This window comes from Caloenas nicobarica, chromosome Z, assembly GCF_036013445.1.
Source record: "Caloenas nicobarica isolate bCalNic1 chromosome Z, bCalNic1.hap1, whole genome shotgun sequence".
Taxonomy (NCBI): Eukaryota; Metazoa; Chordata; class Aves; order Columbiformes; family Columbidae; genus Caloenas; species Caloenas nicobarica.
This window is the reverse complement of record NC_088284.1, coordinates 98,851,435-98,869,824: the sequence shown is the minus strand read 5'-3', so window position 1 is coordinate 98,869,824 and position 18,390 is coordinate 98,851,435. Positions and strand designations below refer to the sequence as shown.

The window sequence follows — 18,390 nt, the reverse complement described above, 5'->3', positions numbered from 1 at the left end:
CCGTTCACACGGGATGAGCTCTGAGGTCCCATGTGTCACCCGACGTGGGCTGGGAGCAAGGACCACGTGTGGGGGACGCAGGGGAGCGCAGCCCTCGTGCTGCTCCGGCTCTGAGCACGTGCCTTCTGCAGGTACGTGTTAGCGGGAAGGCACGTGTGTCAGCCCGTCCCCACGGGTGATGTGCGGGTCTGTCACACACGGTGCGTGGGATGGGTCTCTCTGATGTGGTCTGGCTGACATCCGTGTCCGCACCATGCAGGGCCCTGGCATGTGTCTGCCTCATGTCAGCCCCTCCAGCCCCGCAGTCGGGGTGAGCGTTGCACAAAGCCGCCCCTCCAGCAGCCACCGAGATGGATGGCAAAGGCCACCCGGTGCTTTTCGCGTTTCAGAGGAGAGTGCGAAAAGCTGCCTCCGGGATGGTGCAGGGCTCTCCGGCTCGGTAAGACCAAGCCACGCAGCCAGGGTAGACAGACTCTGTCCCCACCATGCAAGGGTGCCTTCTGCTTGGTGGGGACAGTCTTGATGGTGCCATTGGGGCAGGGTTCCTCATGCTCCTGCTCGCCCGGCTGTGTCCCCGCACAGGTCTCCATGCCAAAGCGCCGCGGCCCCACGTGCAGCTGCCCGTGGACAGGGGCCCGTCTCCCTCACCAGGTTATATTTTGAGCTGCTGGCACTGATTTTTGCAGCCCTTTGGGATGTTATTAAATTAGTTTCCAAGGACTTTTAATAAGCACTTTTGATGCCTTTGAAGTGTGTGGCTTTGTGGGAAGATTACAGTCCCGCATCCATCTCGCTGGGAGAGAAACAATGGCAGTAGGGCTGGCCTTTGATCTCTCCTCCAGAAGGCGAGAGAGGGTTTGTGTGAGACAAAGAGGTGAGCTGCTGATTTGGAGCTAATGTTTAAAAATAGGTAGGTCTCCCTCCAAGATAAAGAGACCTGCCCTTCTCTGTGTAATCGCCTGCCTCTGCCTCGCTGGACCCGCAGAAACACAGCTCGCTTTATTTGAAGGCTTCGAGTGCGGCGCCACGGTTTGATTCTGGGTCCTTTTAAAGCAATAACTAGGCCATCTGACCAAGCTTTAAAGAGCAGGAGAACTTTCCATTAGGACTCACCACACACTCTTGACAGCACTGGAATTGCATCCTTGCCTTTTATTTCCTTTCTCTGACATCTCATGTCACTCACAGGCAGGAGAAACTCAGCTTTATAAACTCTTATTTCTCCCTTGAAATTTCTCCCTAATGAGGGTCCCAATCCCAGTGGTGGGACTGGGTGTCAGGAGCTGGACGTGGAGCAGAGCCAACAGCCATGTGGTGGCGGGGGCTTGTGGCGCTCGAAATGCCCTGCAAAACCCCAGGGCAGTTTGGCCTTGTGCCCGAAACATGGCAGGGGATGGCAGAGGCCTGGCAGCATGCGGAGGGGGTACAGGAGGCAGGGACACCTTGCACTGGTGCTGGGGACCAGGGGGAAGGCAGAACAAATTGCTCCCTGCAGCCTGGGGACCTCCTGGCCCCCAGTGGCATCAGTCAGGGGCAGGGAGGCAGCATCTCCTGTGTCTGTCCCTGCAGAACTGGGGCCATCGTCCCTGCCATGCTGGGCATCCATGTACCCAGCCCCAGCGCTGGCTCTGACAGGGACCGTCGGGTGAGTGACACACCATGGGCACCCGGCTCCGGCCAGGCATGGCTGCGCCACAGGGAGAAAAGGCATCAGGGGAGCTGAATTCCCTTTATCTGTGGATAACTACAGCTGCCTTTAACAGCCTGGAATAAACTAGCCATAAATATCATGATCATAAGTGCTTAGATATGGCAACTTTACACTGAACAGAGGTTTTAACCTTCCCTGCGGAGGATATCCAGCTCTACATCAACTGTTTCCATCCAGCCGCACGGCCAAAGACAAGCTCTAGGTGAGCTGCTCGGAGCGGTGGGACCAGCTATCAGCCCAGTCTAGCCCCAGTCCTTAGCCCAGGTTTGGGGTAGGACCTCTCTCCTGCTCTCAGGGCCTGGCTGCCGCTGGTGCGTGTCCTGCTGGAGAGGCCAGGAAGGAGCCGTCCCACCACATGCTGCAAGTTCTGCAGGAACTTGTTACTGTCACCTTGTCCCCAAGCCAGGCCATGGGGTCCCGTACCAGCCCTGGAGTGAAGGGGCACCCTGTATCTTCCCTGCACCTCGCCAGTGCCCCAGCCCTGACTTTATTTTGCACAGCGACTTTCAGGCGAGCTGTAAAACACTCGGACGAGTTAAATAATACACGACAGTGTACGGTATAAATTACAGGAAGCCAGCGGTGGAGCGACATTGTATGCTGAATAAATTAAAGGCTGCGTGACTTACAGGCGAGATTGATCTCCTGCCGAGCATTTTGTTTAGTGACGTGCTTGTCATAAGGGAGAGCTAATTACGGGTGTGGAGGCGCGTGGCTCCGACGCTGGGGAGTACGGCGCAAACTGCGCTCCCGGAATGTCAGCGGGGTCCCTGAGCTTCCAGGATTTGCTCTTTCCAAGGCCAGCCACGTGCCAGGCCACCATGAGCTGGGTGCCAGCTGTGTCCCCAGGGCCATCCATCTCTGTCACAGCCTGGGGCAAAGGACAGTGCTGCCATGGGGAGCTGAAAGTGGATATTCGGGCTTGGGGGACACACCAGCTGGCGGCTCTTGGATCTGTCCTGGGTGAGGGCTGGTTTGGAGCTTCCTGGCAGCCAGCTCGTGGGGGGACAGGGGTGCCCCGCTTCCCGATGGAGCAGAACTGTACAGGAGACCGTCCTTCGCTCCTGCGGCTGCTCAGAGCCGGCACCACCTTCCCTGTCCCCGAGCCCTTGCACTGCTCGCATGGTGACATGGGGACCCTGCTAGTGCGGGCGGCCCAGGGCCAGCCAAGCAGCGGAGCAGAGAGCCACAGGGCTGATTTGGGGGCTGAATAGTACAAAAAGGCAAATCCTCCTTGCCAGAAATTAAGTGGAGATCTTGTAATGGCAGGATACTGCCATGAGCCACCAAGGGAGGGGAGAGTCTTCTTGCAGACACAGTTTGGGCTGGATAATTTTGGGGAAGATGTGCTTTACCCACAGGGATGCGAGAGTCAGGCGAGAGGCAGATGGGTGCCTGGCTGCCAACTTTAACCACCAAACTCAGGGCCGAGTTTGGCAGCTCGTCCTGCTGGGCTCCTCCTGCGGGCAGCAGAGCAGGGACGGCTCCTGCGCGGTGTCACCCCTGCCAGGAGGTGTGTCCCCCCAGGATGGGAGCGATGCCGAGCGGGCGGTGTGTGGCAGAGGCTGCTCCGCAGGGCTGGCCGAGGGCAGACGGAGCTCCCCGGGCAGCGGTGAGGGTGCTGGTGTTGGGAGGCCGAGCTCGGGAGTGGGTGACCAGCGGGATGAGCTCCCTCCGGCTCGGCGGCTGTCTGTCACCCGGCGGGATTATGAGTAGTGAGCGTAATGCATCGGCGTATGAATAGGGTTGTCTGGCTGATGGTGATGTATCGTTTTTCATTACTGCCTCTCAAGCTCTCCCTGCTCCACGTGTGGAAATTCTATTTATTCCCTAATTTGTAAAAATTCCCTCCTTATCTGATACCAATCAGGGAGGGGTAATTGGCTCTCCAGGGCTAGCGGCTGGGGTCCTGATGAAGAGATATGTGTGTCTGCTCCGGCTGTCCAGGCACCCTGCCCTGCTGCACCAGCGACACGGGCCACAATTAATAATGATTTGCAAATGGCAGACAAGCAATAACGCAGAAAGATGTCCAGCCAGCCTCCTGCCCGCCCCTTAATTTCCTTCTGTAATATAAATGGCACGGGAACGAAAATCCAGCACTATAAATTCTGAAATTAGTTATTCACCGTAATAAATGGTTCCCTTTTTGGTGCACGGTCCCCTCCATTCTCCTCCCCTGACCTCCCCCCCTACTCTGTCCTCCCTTCCCACCCCCTTCGCCTGCTACCTACTTCATTTGAGTCCTAATATGCAAATGCTGTAATTTAACGGGATGGTGAAGTTGATTTTCATGTTAACTTAATTACTTTGATTTATGAAGGGCTGGAATGCAGACACAGCTCCATCCTTAGCCCCCTCCCACCCTCGCCCCTCTGCGGCCCCACTGACCCGCCGCTTCTTCCCTCGGTTTCCCTTTTCTCCGTCCTGCCTTCCGCTTTTTCCCAAAGTTTAGTGTTTTATTAGCTGCCTTTAAGTGGACATAAGTCCTCGCGACAATCGCATGATGCGGAGGACAAATTCCCCATCCTGCCTTGTTTAATCGTGCCTGGATAATGGATGTATAATTGACTCATTTGAATGCTTTTGCCTACAGGAGTGCAGAGCATTAAATGTTTGATTGCCTTAATTTCCAAACAGATCATTATCCCCTTCTTACCCGCTCTTAATAAACACTTTATGAGGATTTTTTTTGTAAAGGAAAAAAAATCTCCACTCCTCGTACTTCTCTGAAGTGATAAACTCTAATTAAGTCTAATATTTAAAAATATGGTAATGGTGACTTGTTTGAATAAGTGGCCTGCATTTCCATAATTTCATTATTACGTAAAACACGCTAATTATTTGAAGTGTGCTTATTACTAAAAGAGAAATTTCCTTCTAATAAAGATGAAATTGGCTTTTTTCCCTGTATTGCCACGCACGCCGCTCCCCTCCCAGCCAGCGAGCGGCCGCAGCTGGGAGCGGGGCGATGGCTGCCCTCGCTTTGTTTGCCCAGGGATGCTGCCAGCCTGCGAGGCTGCTGGATGTGTGGGGACAGTCATGGGGGCTGGCGGACAGACTGAGGGGTCTGTATACCCTGTGCCAGCCTCGGTCCAAGTGATGTCACATCCTTCGGGCTCGTGGGCTCCAGGAGCTCTCAGGGATGGTGCAGGAGACCTCAGCCACAGCTGCCATCCCCTCCAGCCGGGATGCCCCGCGTCTCGGGGTCCCCCTGCATGACATGGCCTGTGCCAGCCCATCGGGCAGCCTGCGAGGCTGGCGGGTGTCTCAGCAGCTGGGTGTCCTGCGAGGCTGTGTCCCCAGCCGCTCAGCTCTGCCCGCCCTGGCAGGGGGACAGGTGGCGAGCGTGATGGGAAGAGCGGTCTCCAGCGCAGAGGGCGGGAGGAAGCATCTGTCACCCATGAGGTGACAGTGGCCAGCCCGGGCGGGACAAAGCAGGTGCCCAGGGCATCAGGTTGAATGCCGGGATGGGTCCCCTCCGCTGCACTCGTCTGCCTGGCTGCTTCCCGGGGACACCTGGCAGTGTCACCTCCCTGCAGGCCTGGGAACCACAGACAGGCGCTCCCTGCTCCAGCGTCCCTGCCAGGGTGAGCTGGATTTGGAGGCCTCACTGACCCTGGTGTGCAGGGGGTTGGGACGAGCATCCCATCCCCCTGGGACAGGGACAGCAACAGGTTGCAAAGGACAAGTATTAATTGTGTTCAAACCCTCTTCAGGGCCGATGTGGGTGCTCTCTGGTGGGGCAGGCAGGGAAGGCACTGGGATGAAGTCAATATAAAACTAATTTTCTTTTCTTCGTGAAGAAATGAGGTGTGTGGCAGTAACGTAATTGCAGATAATGAGGTAAGTTATTCTTAATATTCTGCACGTCACTGTCAGCTCCACCTAATATACCTGCCGGCTGTGGGGGCACACAGAGCCCCTCGCCCCGTGCCGGATTATGAGGCCATTCATTTCTGAGCAGCCTGGTGGAACTGTCCTTGGTGTCTCCACGGACCCTTTGGACTTGGAGCTCAGGGCTCTACCATGTCCTTGTCATCGCTGCGGCCGAGCATCCTGGTGTCCCCACCTTGCCTAGCATGTCATGGCAGGGATGGACGCAGACCAGCCACAGCTCCCTCCCCACTCCGGCACGGACAGGGCAAGGGGCTGCAAGAGCCTGGTTCCACATGCCAGGCCAGCACTGCCACCCCTGTCCTCGATAGCTGTCCTCTCCTGGGGATGTGCCCGCTCACGGAGCACAGTACAGCCCGATGGGGAGGACACAGCACCCAGTGCTCCCATTTGCAATTGCCAGGGACACCAGGAGCAGTGCTGGGCTGTGGGGGGACGATACGGCTCCTGCTGGTCACAAGGCCACCTGCTGTCACCTGGCGTCAGCAGCGGGGAGACGGAGGGCGGCGGTGGCCGGGCGGCCCTGTTTCTGCTTTGCAGGGAGCTGTTATACAAAGGCAGCAGTGATATTATTCATTAACAGTAATCTGCCATTAGAACATTGACAAATGGCCCCTCGTCGCCCGAGCATCAGTTCTTGTACAGCCCATAAAGCATGGGGACAGTTTAAATATGGACCTGCTCAGCTCGGGCTGGGGGTGATCTGTCTTCCCGGCCGTAGCACAGGTGCGGCGGGGCTGCCGCCAAATGACCACACTGAGGGGGGCCCTGCGCGCCCCCAGCCACCCGCAGGCTGCCCAGGCAGCCGCTGGGATTGAGAAGCTCCCTCCTCATTCCGCAGGAGTCTCGGCCCAGCACACAGCGGTGGTGGCCGCGCTCGGCCCTCCCAGCTCTGTGGCGGTGGCGACCGGGTGGGCTGGTCCCATGGGGGAGCAGGAGAGATGCCACAGGGTGTCACGTGTGGGGACACAGCCCCTTCCTTTCTCCCCGGTGCCTGAGGGGGTGTGGAGGTGATGCTCCCCGCCGAGCGAGCATCGCTTCTCCTGGCAGCCTGTTCCTGTGGCATAGCCACCAAAAATCCTTGTGTTCGTCCTGCGTTCACAGCAGCCGGAGGGAGGCCATGTGCTGGGCGGTGAGCCCAGTGCCACGGGCTGGGGGGGTTCTGCCTCCATCCTGGCAGAGTAGTGTGGGGGACTGTCTGTGCCCATCCAAGGACAAGGGCAGCCACGGATGCTGAACGGCCTGCTTGAATGAAAAGACAGGTCCTCCTGCCCTGTGTATGTGCGGTCCCTGGCTGTCACCATGGCCGAGAGCTTGGCAAGATGCAGAGAGGACCGGGATGTGGGTGTCGAGGCAGCGTGATGTTGCAGTGGGTAGCGCTGAAACACCGGGTGGAAGGGTTAAAACCCAGCAGGACTAAGCCAGGGCGAGGGGAGGTTGGGGTGGCACATCACCCCTGCTGCAATGGCAGCCTGGCCAAGGAGCGTTCCGGCCACCCCGGGGCGAACACCTCAGGGCAAGCTCAACTCCGGCCGTCCTGGGGCCACCGCGATGCTGGGAAGTGGCGGGACAAGGCGAGGGGCAGGAGGCAGGACAGAGCCACCGCTCCGTGCGCAGGAGGCAGGATAACCCCAGGCTGACCCTTTCACACACACCGCACAACACCCCTAAATCAATTGCATCTTATTATTACAATATCAATATACAATATTCCTACAATAACACCATTGATTTTCTACTCAGAGGCTGCACCTAAGTCTGTTTTAAAGAGGAGGGAGTTAATAGTGCCCTCATTAAAAATCTATAGATTACCCCCCATCCCCAAAAAAGAAAAAGCAGTTTATATTCATTAGGGCTATTGAATATAAAGTAATATGTTTGTGTAGGACATTGGAGTAATGTGATAATCCGTCCGCATATCAGGGAGAAATCCACTTAGCAACCCTGTCAGCTTGACAAGAAAAATGTGCCCATAAAGTCGGGAATACATTGAGGGAGCGAGCGCGAGGCGAGCGGGTGCGTGCGCCTGTGCGGCACCAGCGGAGCCACCTTCACCCCGGCCACATGTCCCCCTGCTGGGCTTGGGGACATGGGTGGACACCTCGGCAGCCCCTGGAGGTGTCCAGGGCTTGGGCAAGCCGGGTACAGTGGGGTAGGGGTGACGGGGGGCCCTGCACGCTGCCAGCCTCCGCGGCCACAAGCAGGGTCACCCTGATGGGACAGGGCTGGGGGGTGCCAGGCTGAGTGCCGGGGCAGCCCTGCCACAGCCACGTGCCCCCCGGGAGAGCCAGGGGCTGCAGGGTGGGCAGGGCTGCCCGTGCCCCCCACCTGCCTCAGACCCTCCTCATCCCCCGCCCCGTGGTCACCTTTGCGATGGATTAAGCGCTGAAAGAGCAGCAAAGCAATCCCGTTTGTGCTCTCTTAGGCTGTCAATTGCCATTTTTGTAATAGAAATTCCTTTCACAAGGTAACGACGGCCAGATTTAGAGGATTTCATATTGCTAATAATTCCCCAAACAGCCATCTGACTGTGTTGTTTTAAAAGCCGCTTAGTTTTTTGCTTCGGAGTTTATGAAAATCTCCCACTCTAATATCCCGAGAGCCAGCCTATAATTGTGTTATTAAATCAATCGGAGCGGATTACATTGTAAAATCAATAGATGGCTGTAATTGCATATTAGAAAGTTGTTCTGCTGTTGTTGATTTTTTTTTACATGGATAATTATAATAAGCGTGTTTACCTTAGTGTTGATTTGGAATAAGTCTCACTAAATGACTTATAACGAGCTTGGCGCTCCCGCTGCCAGGGGGCCGTGGCATCGTTTGGGACAGCGAGGACGGTGATGCCAGCACGGGCATGTGGGCGGCACCGACGCCAGGGCCCAGGGCTGCTCCCAGCGCTGGCACCCGGTGCAAGAGCGCGTCAGGGCCCTGGGGAGGCGGCTGGTGGGGTTTGGGAGGCAGCCAGTGGTCCCAGAGGGTTTCCCCAGGGGTCCCAGGAGGTGCTGTGGGGTCTTGCTGCCAGTTTGGCTGCTCCCCAGGTCTCTGCGCAGTCCTCCTTTCAGCAATATGGAGTGATAGCCAAGGCCCGGCTGCCCACGCTGGCGCTGCGATGCTGCGGGCAGGGAGGTGGGCAGCGGGATGCCTGGGAGCAGCGAAGGGCAGCGGCCGGGGCTGCATCCTGCAACACACTTGCAAACCCAAGCTGCCCACCTGCCTGACGCAGCTCAGGGGTCAGGATTTACTTTGCTGTTATTTTTTCGGGGGGCTAGGCCAGGGTTGGCTGTGGGGTGGGGGTGCTTTGGCCACAAACAGCTGTGCTCCCCCCACCTTGATTTTCCTAGCTTTTGAGCCGCTGTTTCCCCATTAGGTCCTGCTGGAAGCTGGATGGGAGGGGACACGGATAGGGCAGGGGGCCCTAAGGACAGAGAGGGGCTCACCTGAGGGGGAACAAGTGGCAGCAGGAGCTGGCACTGTGGCCTGGTTGAGCAGGACACTAGTCATCTTCAGGGCCCTTCCGGAGCCATCGGTGCCACCCGGGCCAGCAGAGGGGACAGAGGCACAGAGACGGGTGTGTCTTTGCCCCCACGCCAGCTTGTGGGGCTGGGGACACCTCTCCTTTACCGGGCTGTCCTCATGCCCAGCTCCCTTCCCCAGACTGGCAGGCCAGCAAGAAGGGGTGCCGTGAGAGCAGCTGGGGGGACACTCAGGAGGCACGTGGCTCTGATGGGGATGTTACCTCTCCCACTGCCGGCCATCAGCCAGGAGGGGCCCTGCCAGCTCAGGGCAGTCCCCAGGGGAGCTGCGTGCGGGGGAAGCCCCCTGTACCGCCAGCCTGACGCTGGGGGACAGGCAATAGCTTTGGCAGCTGGTCAGCGGGTCCGGCAGGGAGCAGCAGGGCAGCCTGGCACCCGGTCCCTGCGGGCAGGCGCTGGCAGCGGGGCAGCGCTGCCCGTCCGCGCGGGGCCCTCATTCCGGCACGCGGCACTGTCAGCAGGCAGCCTGCTGTCTCCTAGACAGTGAAATATGGCCACAATTAGCCCGGATACAGTTCAATTATGATAAACAGCGTTTGCACCCTTTAAGCCGTGATTAAAAGGCCTCCTCCCGTTGATAGAGAGACCTAATTTCACATTATTATCGCTGTAGCTTGATTATAAAGCACTCCCTGGATTTACAGTTGGGAGATGGATGTGGAGGCTTCTTTATCATTTACACATCAGTAATGATGCAGCCTTCCCTCCACCACAACATCCATCCAGCGGCGGTGAGGAGAGGGGGGCCCTGCCTGCACGCCCCCCTCCCGGGGCACCCTCTCCCCGTGTCAGCCGGGCCCCGCTGCCACACGCAAGTGGGCAAAGTCACCCTTACGGTAACAGCTTGATAAATGGGCGGGCGGTAATGAAATGGAGACATCAAGGCGTGGGGCGAGGAAGAAAGAGTGGTAATCGGAACGAGTGGAGCTGTCCCGAAACGGAGGGGAGCGGGAAGAAGGATCGCCTCTGCGCCGTGTGCTGTCAAGGGAGAAATTACACATTTACTCTTGCTTTTTCTTAAGGAGACGGCCCTCATAGATCAAAACATGGATTTACAAGCCAATTTTCAACATGAAATATAGACACCAGGAATCAATTTAAGCCCGGCTTCTATTTTAGCAAACGGTGCCTGTGTTTAGTCCCAGGTAAATAACAGCAGCCGGAGCCGTCCCCCTCCATGGCTCACCGCCCCACCACTGCTCACTGTGGCAGCCACTGGCCGGCCCCCGGCACCTGCTTTGAAAGTGGCCCCACACCGGCGACGGCTGCATTTGCTGGCCCGGCCACTAGCCACTGGTCAGCCTGGGGCCAGCGAGCGTGGGGCGGCACCAAGGGCTGGCTCTGGCAGGATGGGGACAACCCCAAAACAGAGTGGCAAGCAGAGAGAGCCAGGTACCACACAGTCTCTGCCCGAGGAGGGGAAGGAGAGGACGTTGTTTGGCTGTTGGAGGGCAGCTCTGGCATCGCTTGCACGGGGCCGTACTGGGATGCAGGTGGCCAGTGCTGGGGGGGCAGAGGACCCCACACTGCTGCAAGGCACTTGGGACAGAGTGTCTGGACTGGTGGGGTCACAGGGGCTGTGCCCGGAGCTGCGCGGTCCCCCGCGTCCCCAAGGGGGGACGCGGGGGACCGCGCAGCTCCGGGCACAGCCCCAGCGTGGGGCTTAATCTGGCAGGTTCCAGTTGGATCACGGCTCTAACCCAGCGCCTCTGTGCTCTCTCTGCAGACGACTGTAAGAACATCGCCAACATCATGAAGACACTGGCCCATAGAGGCTTCATCTTCAAGCAGACCTCCAAACCTTTTTGATCCCCAAGGCAAAGCCAGGCAAGGGCTGCATGTGCCCAGCGCCGGCAAGGCGGGGAGGACGGGCTCCAGCATTAAAATAAAACGGCAACCGAAGCCAGAGGAACCGACACAAAAAAAAAAGAAAAAAAAAAAAACGAAAAAAAAATCTCAATTTCAGCTGTTAACTCCAGTAGAGGTTGTATATATGGGAAGGCAAATCTGTGTAGACCTGATGTGACTCCCTCTCTGGGCTGCTCCGGACATTATGCCATGCTAGCGGACAGCCGTGTAGGGCGCTTGCACCACATTTTAGACTCGTAGTTTGTTCTTTTTTCTTTGGCTCCTGATTTCCGTCCCTGCCTCCATATCCCACCCCGTCCTCCCTCTCCTGCCCTGTAGCCAGAGCATCCCCCATCTCCTCCCTGGCATGGGCCATCCCCGCCTTCCCTTCTTTCTTTTCTCTGGTTTTATGTTTTCAGGCCTCTACGGCTGTTGCAGCGAGGCTGGCGTGTGCCCGCACCGGGCTGCGCTGACGGAGGCTCAGCAGTGTCGAGACGGCCCCTCGCCCTCCCCGCCAGCCCCCCTCGCCTCTCCCCCGAGCGCCTTTTCCCCTTTTTGAGTCAACACTAACCCCTCTCTGACTCCTGTATGTGACAAACGCGATTCCGTCTCTTTATGTTCAAGGTGAAGTGCCTGTATTCTCCGCTGCAGAGCCCCTGGCAGCCCCACCGTGGGCTGCGGGGCCCCGGAGGGCTCCTTTCAGTGGGGCAGGGGCCCGGCGGGCGGGCGGCAGGAGGGAGGTGACAGTGTCTGTGCGGAGCCCCGTTCCCATCCCCGTCCCGTCTGCTCGTGCCTCTTGCGGGGCTGGGTGGGATGCCCAGCCCTGCCCTGGCCCCAACAACCGATTCCAGCTCCACCGGGGCCAGTCCCGCCGCAGCACCGCGTCCATTGCCGGCGGTGGACGTGCCAGTGTGCGCTGGCCCCCAGCCCACAGGTATCCGAGCAGGGGAGCTGCAAATTGCCCCAGGCCCTTGACCCCGCTCCCCTCCCACCCTATCCAGCCTCTCTCGGTTCCCGAGCTGAGGCTCAGCCCCCCCTGTGTGCCCGTGGTCCCTGCAGGCCGTGCCGTGCCCCTCGCGGGTCCCCGTGGACGCTCAGCAGCAGCTGGCTTGTTGCCTGAGAAAGTTGCCGAGCACATCCCCTCCGGCTGGGTGGGCTCCCAGCCAGACAGGGCAGTTGGGGGGCAGCCATGGGGCAGGCCGAGGGCACACATCCCCCAGGTATCACCCAGCCCTGGGGCCCTGCTGAATGGAGCCCTTGTCCGGGTGCTGACCTGCAGGGAGGCTGCAGCCCCGGGCCCGTGCGTGCATGGCCTGGAGCGAAGCCGGTGACGGCAGCCAGAAGGGCAATACAGGCACTGAACTTGGCGGTACATGACTGCATGGTGTGTGGTGTTCCAGTTAAACCAACCGATAATGCAAACCCAGCATTTTCATTGTCTAGTTATTCCAATCCTTGCTGTAAATGTGCCACATGAATAAAGTTTGGGGGTAAAGGAGCCCGGGCTGTGCCCATGCATGTGCGAGTGTGTACAGGGGCAGAGGCGCGGGTGTGCTGCCTGGGCACATGGAAGCAGGGTGCCCCACCAGCAGGGCTGCTCTTGCTGGGGTATGGCACCCCAGCATGTCTGTGCTCCCCAAAAAGGCAAGCTTTTTGGCCCTGTCTGGGTTCCCTGCTGCTGGGAGAACTGCCCTGCTCTCCACCATGGGCACGGTGGGTGAGCTCAGCAGTCTTGTCACCACCTCAGGTTTGCTTGTGCCCCAGGACAGCAACGCCCCAAGGATGCCACCAGTTCGTCCCAGCTGGGCTGCGTGCACAGGTATGCCCCAGTGCAGCCTTCAGCCCTGTGCAGGGTGACAGCCACCACATCCCACTGGCATCTGCCACCCCGCCCTGCAGCCTGGCACGCTGCACCTGCACTTAGAGCATCTCCACCATGAGCTGGAACCAGCCTGGCTCTGCCCCGGGCAGCAGAGCCAGCACGGGTGCAGCACCGGGATGCACAGGAGCCATACTGAGCCATACAGGAAGGGCCACCATGTCCAGGTGCCCAAGGGACCCTGCCCAGCACTGTGGTGCTGCTGGGTGACAGGGACACAGCTGTCCCACTGCCATGGGGTGGGCAGCTCCAGGAGGGAAGAGGCAGCCCCAGCCCACTTGCTCCAAGCAAAGGTCACGGGGGTTTTAATGGTTCCCTCCGTGCAGCCCCTGATCAGCTTTATTGACCTATTTTCGATGGAGTCGTCTAATTAGTTTTCTATGAAAACTAAGAACTTGGCCTTTGCCCTTTACTCCTGCAGGCGAGAATGTGACTTGGAGGACGTCGTCATGGTGGATCGATTGCTGGTTACACTTGAAGGGCAGCGCGGAGGGGACACGGGGTGGGCAGGGGGGCAGCAGCCCAGAGCAGGACACACAGCCAGGGCCACCTGTGCCCACAGTAGATGGTGTGTGAACCCAGGGTGCCATCCCCAGCACAGACACACCTGAGATGGGAGACCTTTGGTGAACTCCACCCTTCACAGACAAGATTTCAGGGCTGAATCCAGCCATAGGAAAGATGATGCCATTTGTACCAAATGGGGAACGTGACCTTCACTGTATCGCTGCACTGCAGTGAGCATCAATACCAGGCACTGCACAGGCTCTATGGCCGGTTCAGCACCCAAAGCCAGGCTCTGCATGCAGGGTGGCCCAGGCAACCAGAGCCACCAGCCACCCAGTGTGCCACTGGGACACGCGGTGCAAAAGCCCTGGTGTCCTGCTGCACAGGGTGAGATGGGCTCAGCTTTGCACAAGGTGCCGCAGGCAGGGGCGGAGGCCGACACTGCAGCACATGCTGCACGGGCACAGCGACTGCAGTCAGGTCCCCGCCGTGCCCAGCCCTGCAGCTGTCCCCTGTCCTGAAATGAGCCAGGCCTGCCCGTCCCTGCTCCTCCGCCCAGGCTGTGCTGCCACGGCAGGGTGCCCGGTGGGACTCCCCGCTGCCTCCCCCAGCAGGAAGGCGGCCCCTGGTCCCCCCGGGCACCAGGCGGATGGCAAACAGAGCATGGAATTTGCATGGCTAAAAGTTAAATACAACACACGCACGGATTTTGTCAGAGGCCCTGGCACGGCTGCCTTCATGGGATCCGATTAACGGGGAAATAAAAGGGCCAGAGAACCCACACAGCAGCGTGAACAGATGCCCTATAAAAAATCAAATACATGGTAATCAAGGGGACCGAAAGGTACATTTAAAAAAACAAAAACCCACTCTGGAAACAAAGGAGCTGGGCTTTGTGGCTTTCCTGGGAGAGCTACGGAATTAATGGGGAAGAGCACATGTGTTTGATAATCTTTATATGGCAAAAGACCCATCTTTCAAATATGTCACAAATTCATATTAATCACCTTCCTATTGCCTTCTGTGGTGCAGCTATTCCAGTTGCCTTGGGCAAAATTGGGAACTGTCTGGTTAAAAAAAATGTTTTACATTATAATTTACAAGAGCCTACAAGTCTAGTTCCTTTTAATGGAAAGAACGATTAAAAAAAAAAAAGAGAGAGGAATATATATACACCCTGGTATATATACACTATATATATTAAAATATATATAAAAGACAGATATTGTAACTCCATCTGGAAAGAGAGAATGTTTGATCTTAACAATGTAACTTCTAGCTTTCAAACAGGCTCAGAAAACAAGAAGTCAGCAGGAGTTCAGATAAAGGAAGCTTAAAAGTCAAATAATTCTGACTCTGAACCCGAGACTTCTTAGACTCAAGGTCCTTTCCTTTACCCATTAATGGGCTGACTTGTGAGCTCAGGAACAAAGTGCTGCAATGTGAGGATTTCTGAGAGTCACTCATTACAGATCACTGAGTGGAGTCTGAGTTGCGGAAATCAAAGGATCCAATCTGGAGTAACTGGCTGAACTTCTGCTTGGAACTAATTTGTTCCGAGTTCGGCTCACCTTTCACCTCCCGAAGGCCCCGAGTAAAGGCCCCACCGGGGTCAGCGGCAGACAGCACCAGGGGGATCCCAGCTTGGCTTTAGTGGTCAGCGAGGGGCACCGCAGCCCCTGGGAGCGGACGGACAGGCAGCCGGGGCAGGAGGGATGCTCTGGACACAGTGGAACAGAATGGGGCTGGGCCTCCCGCTGCCCAGACCAGCAGGTATCTCTCCTAACCTGGCTACAACACCCTGGCCCCAGCGCTCGCCACGGGGGCCAGTGGCAGCCCGCTGTTGCCACAATCAGTATCTCGGGACCCTGGTGCACCTTTGCACATTCATGCCAATCCCTGGAAAGGAAACCAGGCACGCCAGGCAGGGCTCAGGAGTCAGGACTCCAAGTTTTATTCCTGGCTTTGCCGCTCGCTCCCTCCAACATCTGGAGAAAGACACTTCCCTCCAGGGAAACAGATCTGGCTTCAGGAGAGCAGCTGGTTTGGAGGCTAAACTAATCCAGGCCTAATCCAACACGTGGAGTGCCATGGATGGGCAGTGCTAGACAGCACAAAGGGATTCTCCAACTCAGAGGAATTTGAAGCAGGGAGATTAAATGATTCCCCCAAGGACTCCCAGCAGCCCAGTGGCAAAGCACACACTCAAAGTTGGGAGTTCAAGGCTGGCGTGGCAGGGTTAAGCCACTGAAGTGAGGGGAAGGGCAAGGTATCACCGTCAAATGCCCCATGGCCAGGGTTGCAGGAGGAGAGGGAGGAAAGGCCACTACACAGCACCGCTGTGCTTGTGTCTGCAGAGGGCTGCTTGTTTGCACTACCAAATTCGTTACATGGGGGGAAAGTGCTGTGCTTGCACAGGCAGGCTGCCTTCTCAGCACCGTGTCCTGGGCCCACTGCCTCCCACGCTGTCCCCACGGCACCGGGGCCTGGAACATCTCAGGGTTATCGCTGTGCAGGGTGCGGACACATGCACGCACCCCAGCGGGCAAACAGCCAGCAGGTGGCCCAGCCACCTTCCTTCTCAGGGCTGACCCCAGCCTGCTGAGCTTCCAGAAGCCAATTTTCACTGTGAGGCTGAGTGAGAGGCACCAGAGCTGCTCCTGCCAGCTCTGGGCAGGGCAGGGAGCATCACCAGCACACAACCTCCACCCGGCGCAGCCCAGCCTCCAAAAAGCTGGTTGTGGGCCACAGGCTGCTGGTCTCTCCCACCGCCACGGTGCCCAGGACCGCAGGAATGGTTCAGGGCAAGCACAGTGCCAGACCCTGCCCAACTCTCCAAACGTACCTGAGCCAGGCAGAACGTGGTACAACAGCTCCATTCCCCTCCTCTCCAAGATACCCTTCCAGCGGGGATGTCATATTTCCCCCCCTCGAAAGGTAGCATAAAATGGCCACAGTGTGAATGTGCTTGACCTTTTGTCTTGGACTAATCTAATTGTGTCGTCTTTGTGTAATCAGCCGGTAAAGGTCAGTGCTGTATTTAACATGGGGGCCCTTTAGGTACTGAATTTGCCTTGCAGTGAATTAACTTGATTATATTTCTTTCAAATATGTCAGAGACCAGGTCAGTTTAACCCTTTCTGTGCTGCCTGGGCCCACCCCTTTGTTTCCAATTCCAAGAGGCAGCACTGAGGAACAGCGTGGTCAGGAACACACACACATGGGCTCCCTCCTCCAGCAGCCATGGCCACCACCACCCCTCCCACCTTCCCAACAAGCAAAGTCTCAAAGCACAGCAAGTGTGTTGTGAGTCAGCCCAAAAAGTTGGCAAACAAGGACAATCTGGACCGCAGGGAGGGGGGAAGATTTCAGATTGAATGCAGTAGGGGAAAAAAAAAACCCACCATCAGAAGACTCCTTTGCAAACATGAGCCTGTCTCAGTAAAACACTTCCTTACGACTCCATATTGTCACAATCAAATAGGACATTACTCAAGTCCAGATTAACGTATTGCCTCTGTCGTTGACAAACAAGGTGTTCCCAGTATCCTGCAATACATTATACATTTTAGAAAGTAAAGGTCTGTGCCGCTACCGGGGACAGTATGTCTGAGGCGTCAGGGATGCCACGATGTGGAGACGGGCAGCTTTTATCAGGCAGTTCAGCTCAGCTGTGCCAGGGGATGCAGAGGGGAAAGCAACCTCAGCTGATCCCCAGGCACACCCTCGGCCCAGAGGCAGCGGCGAGGGGCTGGGCGGCCTGCCCTCAGAGAGGCAGGGAGGAGAGGCTGGTGATTCGCATCCCAGAGGTACATGCACAGGACATTGTCACAGGGCTCGCAGTAGGAGAATCCCAGGTCTGGCTTTCCTTTCTCAGCACTGGAAGTAGGGAATAAGAACACCTCTTTGCTCTTCAAACACCTCTCTCCTTCCCAAGCCTCCTGCTCCAGGCAGGGCTACTGCTTGACTCCAGGGACTTGGGCAGCTCATGGCTCATCATCTCAAGACTGCTTTCCCCACTTGCTTCCCTCTGCTGAGCACCCCTTACGGGGCTCTGTCTAGAATGAAAATGCTGCAGGCCTGCAGCTGTACTGGCATCACTCTTGCTGCCCTAGTACAAACTCTCATCATCTAAAGCCTTGCTGCTTTGGTCCACGGTGGCACCCCATGTCAAGCCGTCTGCCTGCATGCAGAATATAGAAAGCCCTGCTGACCCCACCTATAGCACCAAGAACACTGTCCAGCACAGGAGACGAGCCCAGAGAGCAGCACTGGGTCCTGGGGGGAACAGGCGTGCTGTGCTCCCTTGGACGCGCACACCCGGAGGGAGAGCAGGGCAGCATCCCCAGCACTTGTCAGGGCATCTGCGTCGGAGACCTGAGCGCTCCCTGTTCTGCCCCCACAACCTTCCTTCTCACCGAGTTGGGGGTCAGTGGTGCTCCTACTACATCAATGATCTGGTCCTTGGCATCTCCCTTGCTCTCCTCGATGCCGAGCCCTGCCTGGCCATCTGGATGGGCACCTTCTGCACTGAGAGGGCCAATACTACCAGCTTTGGCCAGGGCCTCGTAGCGGTGCCGTAACATCTGCAGCTCGTACTCGCAGTTAGCAAAGGCTTGCTTCAGCTCATACAGCAGCACCAGGTCACTCCGCAGCTCATTGAACATCTGCACGATCTCCTCCGTGGGCATAGGGTTGAGATCTAGGGAGAAAAAGGTGTTCTGTTAAACACCCAGACCTGAAACTCCACAACAGAAGATCCCTCGAAAGGTCCTGGCTGCCCAGTTCACTCCCACAAAGGTACACCAGGAGCCTCACTCCCATCACATGGTTCATTAGCAACCACCGTCCTAAGGGTCAGAGACCTGAATTTCCAGGCTGTCCTTTGGCTCTGGCCAAGGACTAAGGGTGAACCTGCAAAGTCCAGGACTTGGCAAGTGAAGGATGATGGAAGATGCAGATCAGACCAGACTACTGGACCTTGCTACCCACCAGGTCCTAAAAAAGAGAGC

At 57.3% G+C, this 18,390-nt stretch overlaps 2 protein-coding genes across 2 annotated transcripts in view; one reads left to right on the top strand and one right to left on the bottom strand.

Annotated features, from left to right (window-relative positions):
* The window catches only part of ERI3 (ERI1 exoribonuclease family member 3), a 131,851-nt gene extending 119,361 nt beyond the window's left edge, over window positions 1-12,490 (top strand). Inside the window, exon 8 of the mRNA XM_065656150.1 lies at window positions 10,871-12,490. Coding sequence (XP_065512222.1) covers window positions 10,871-10,953 — 83 coding nt within the window. The 3' untranslated portion in view covers window positions 10,954-12,490. The remainder of the gene's footprint in view (window positions 1-10,870) is intronic.
* Window positions 12,491-14,624: 2,134 nt separating this feature from the next.
* Window positions 14,625-18,390, bottom strand: part of DMAP1 (DNA methyltransferase 1 associated protein 1) — a 30,591-nt gene continuing 26,825 nt past the window's right edge. Inside the window, exon 10 of the mRNA XM_065656097.1 lies at window positions 14,625-18,080. Coding sequence (XP_065512169.1) covers window positions 17,734-18,080 — 347 coding nt within the window. The 3' untranslated portion in view covers window positions 14,625-17,733. The remainder of the gene's footprint in view (window positions 18,081-18,390) is intronic.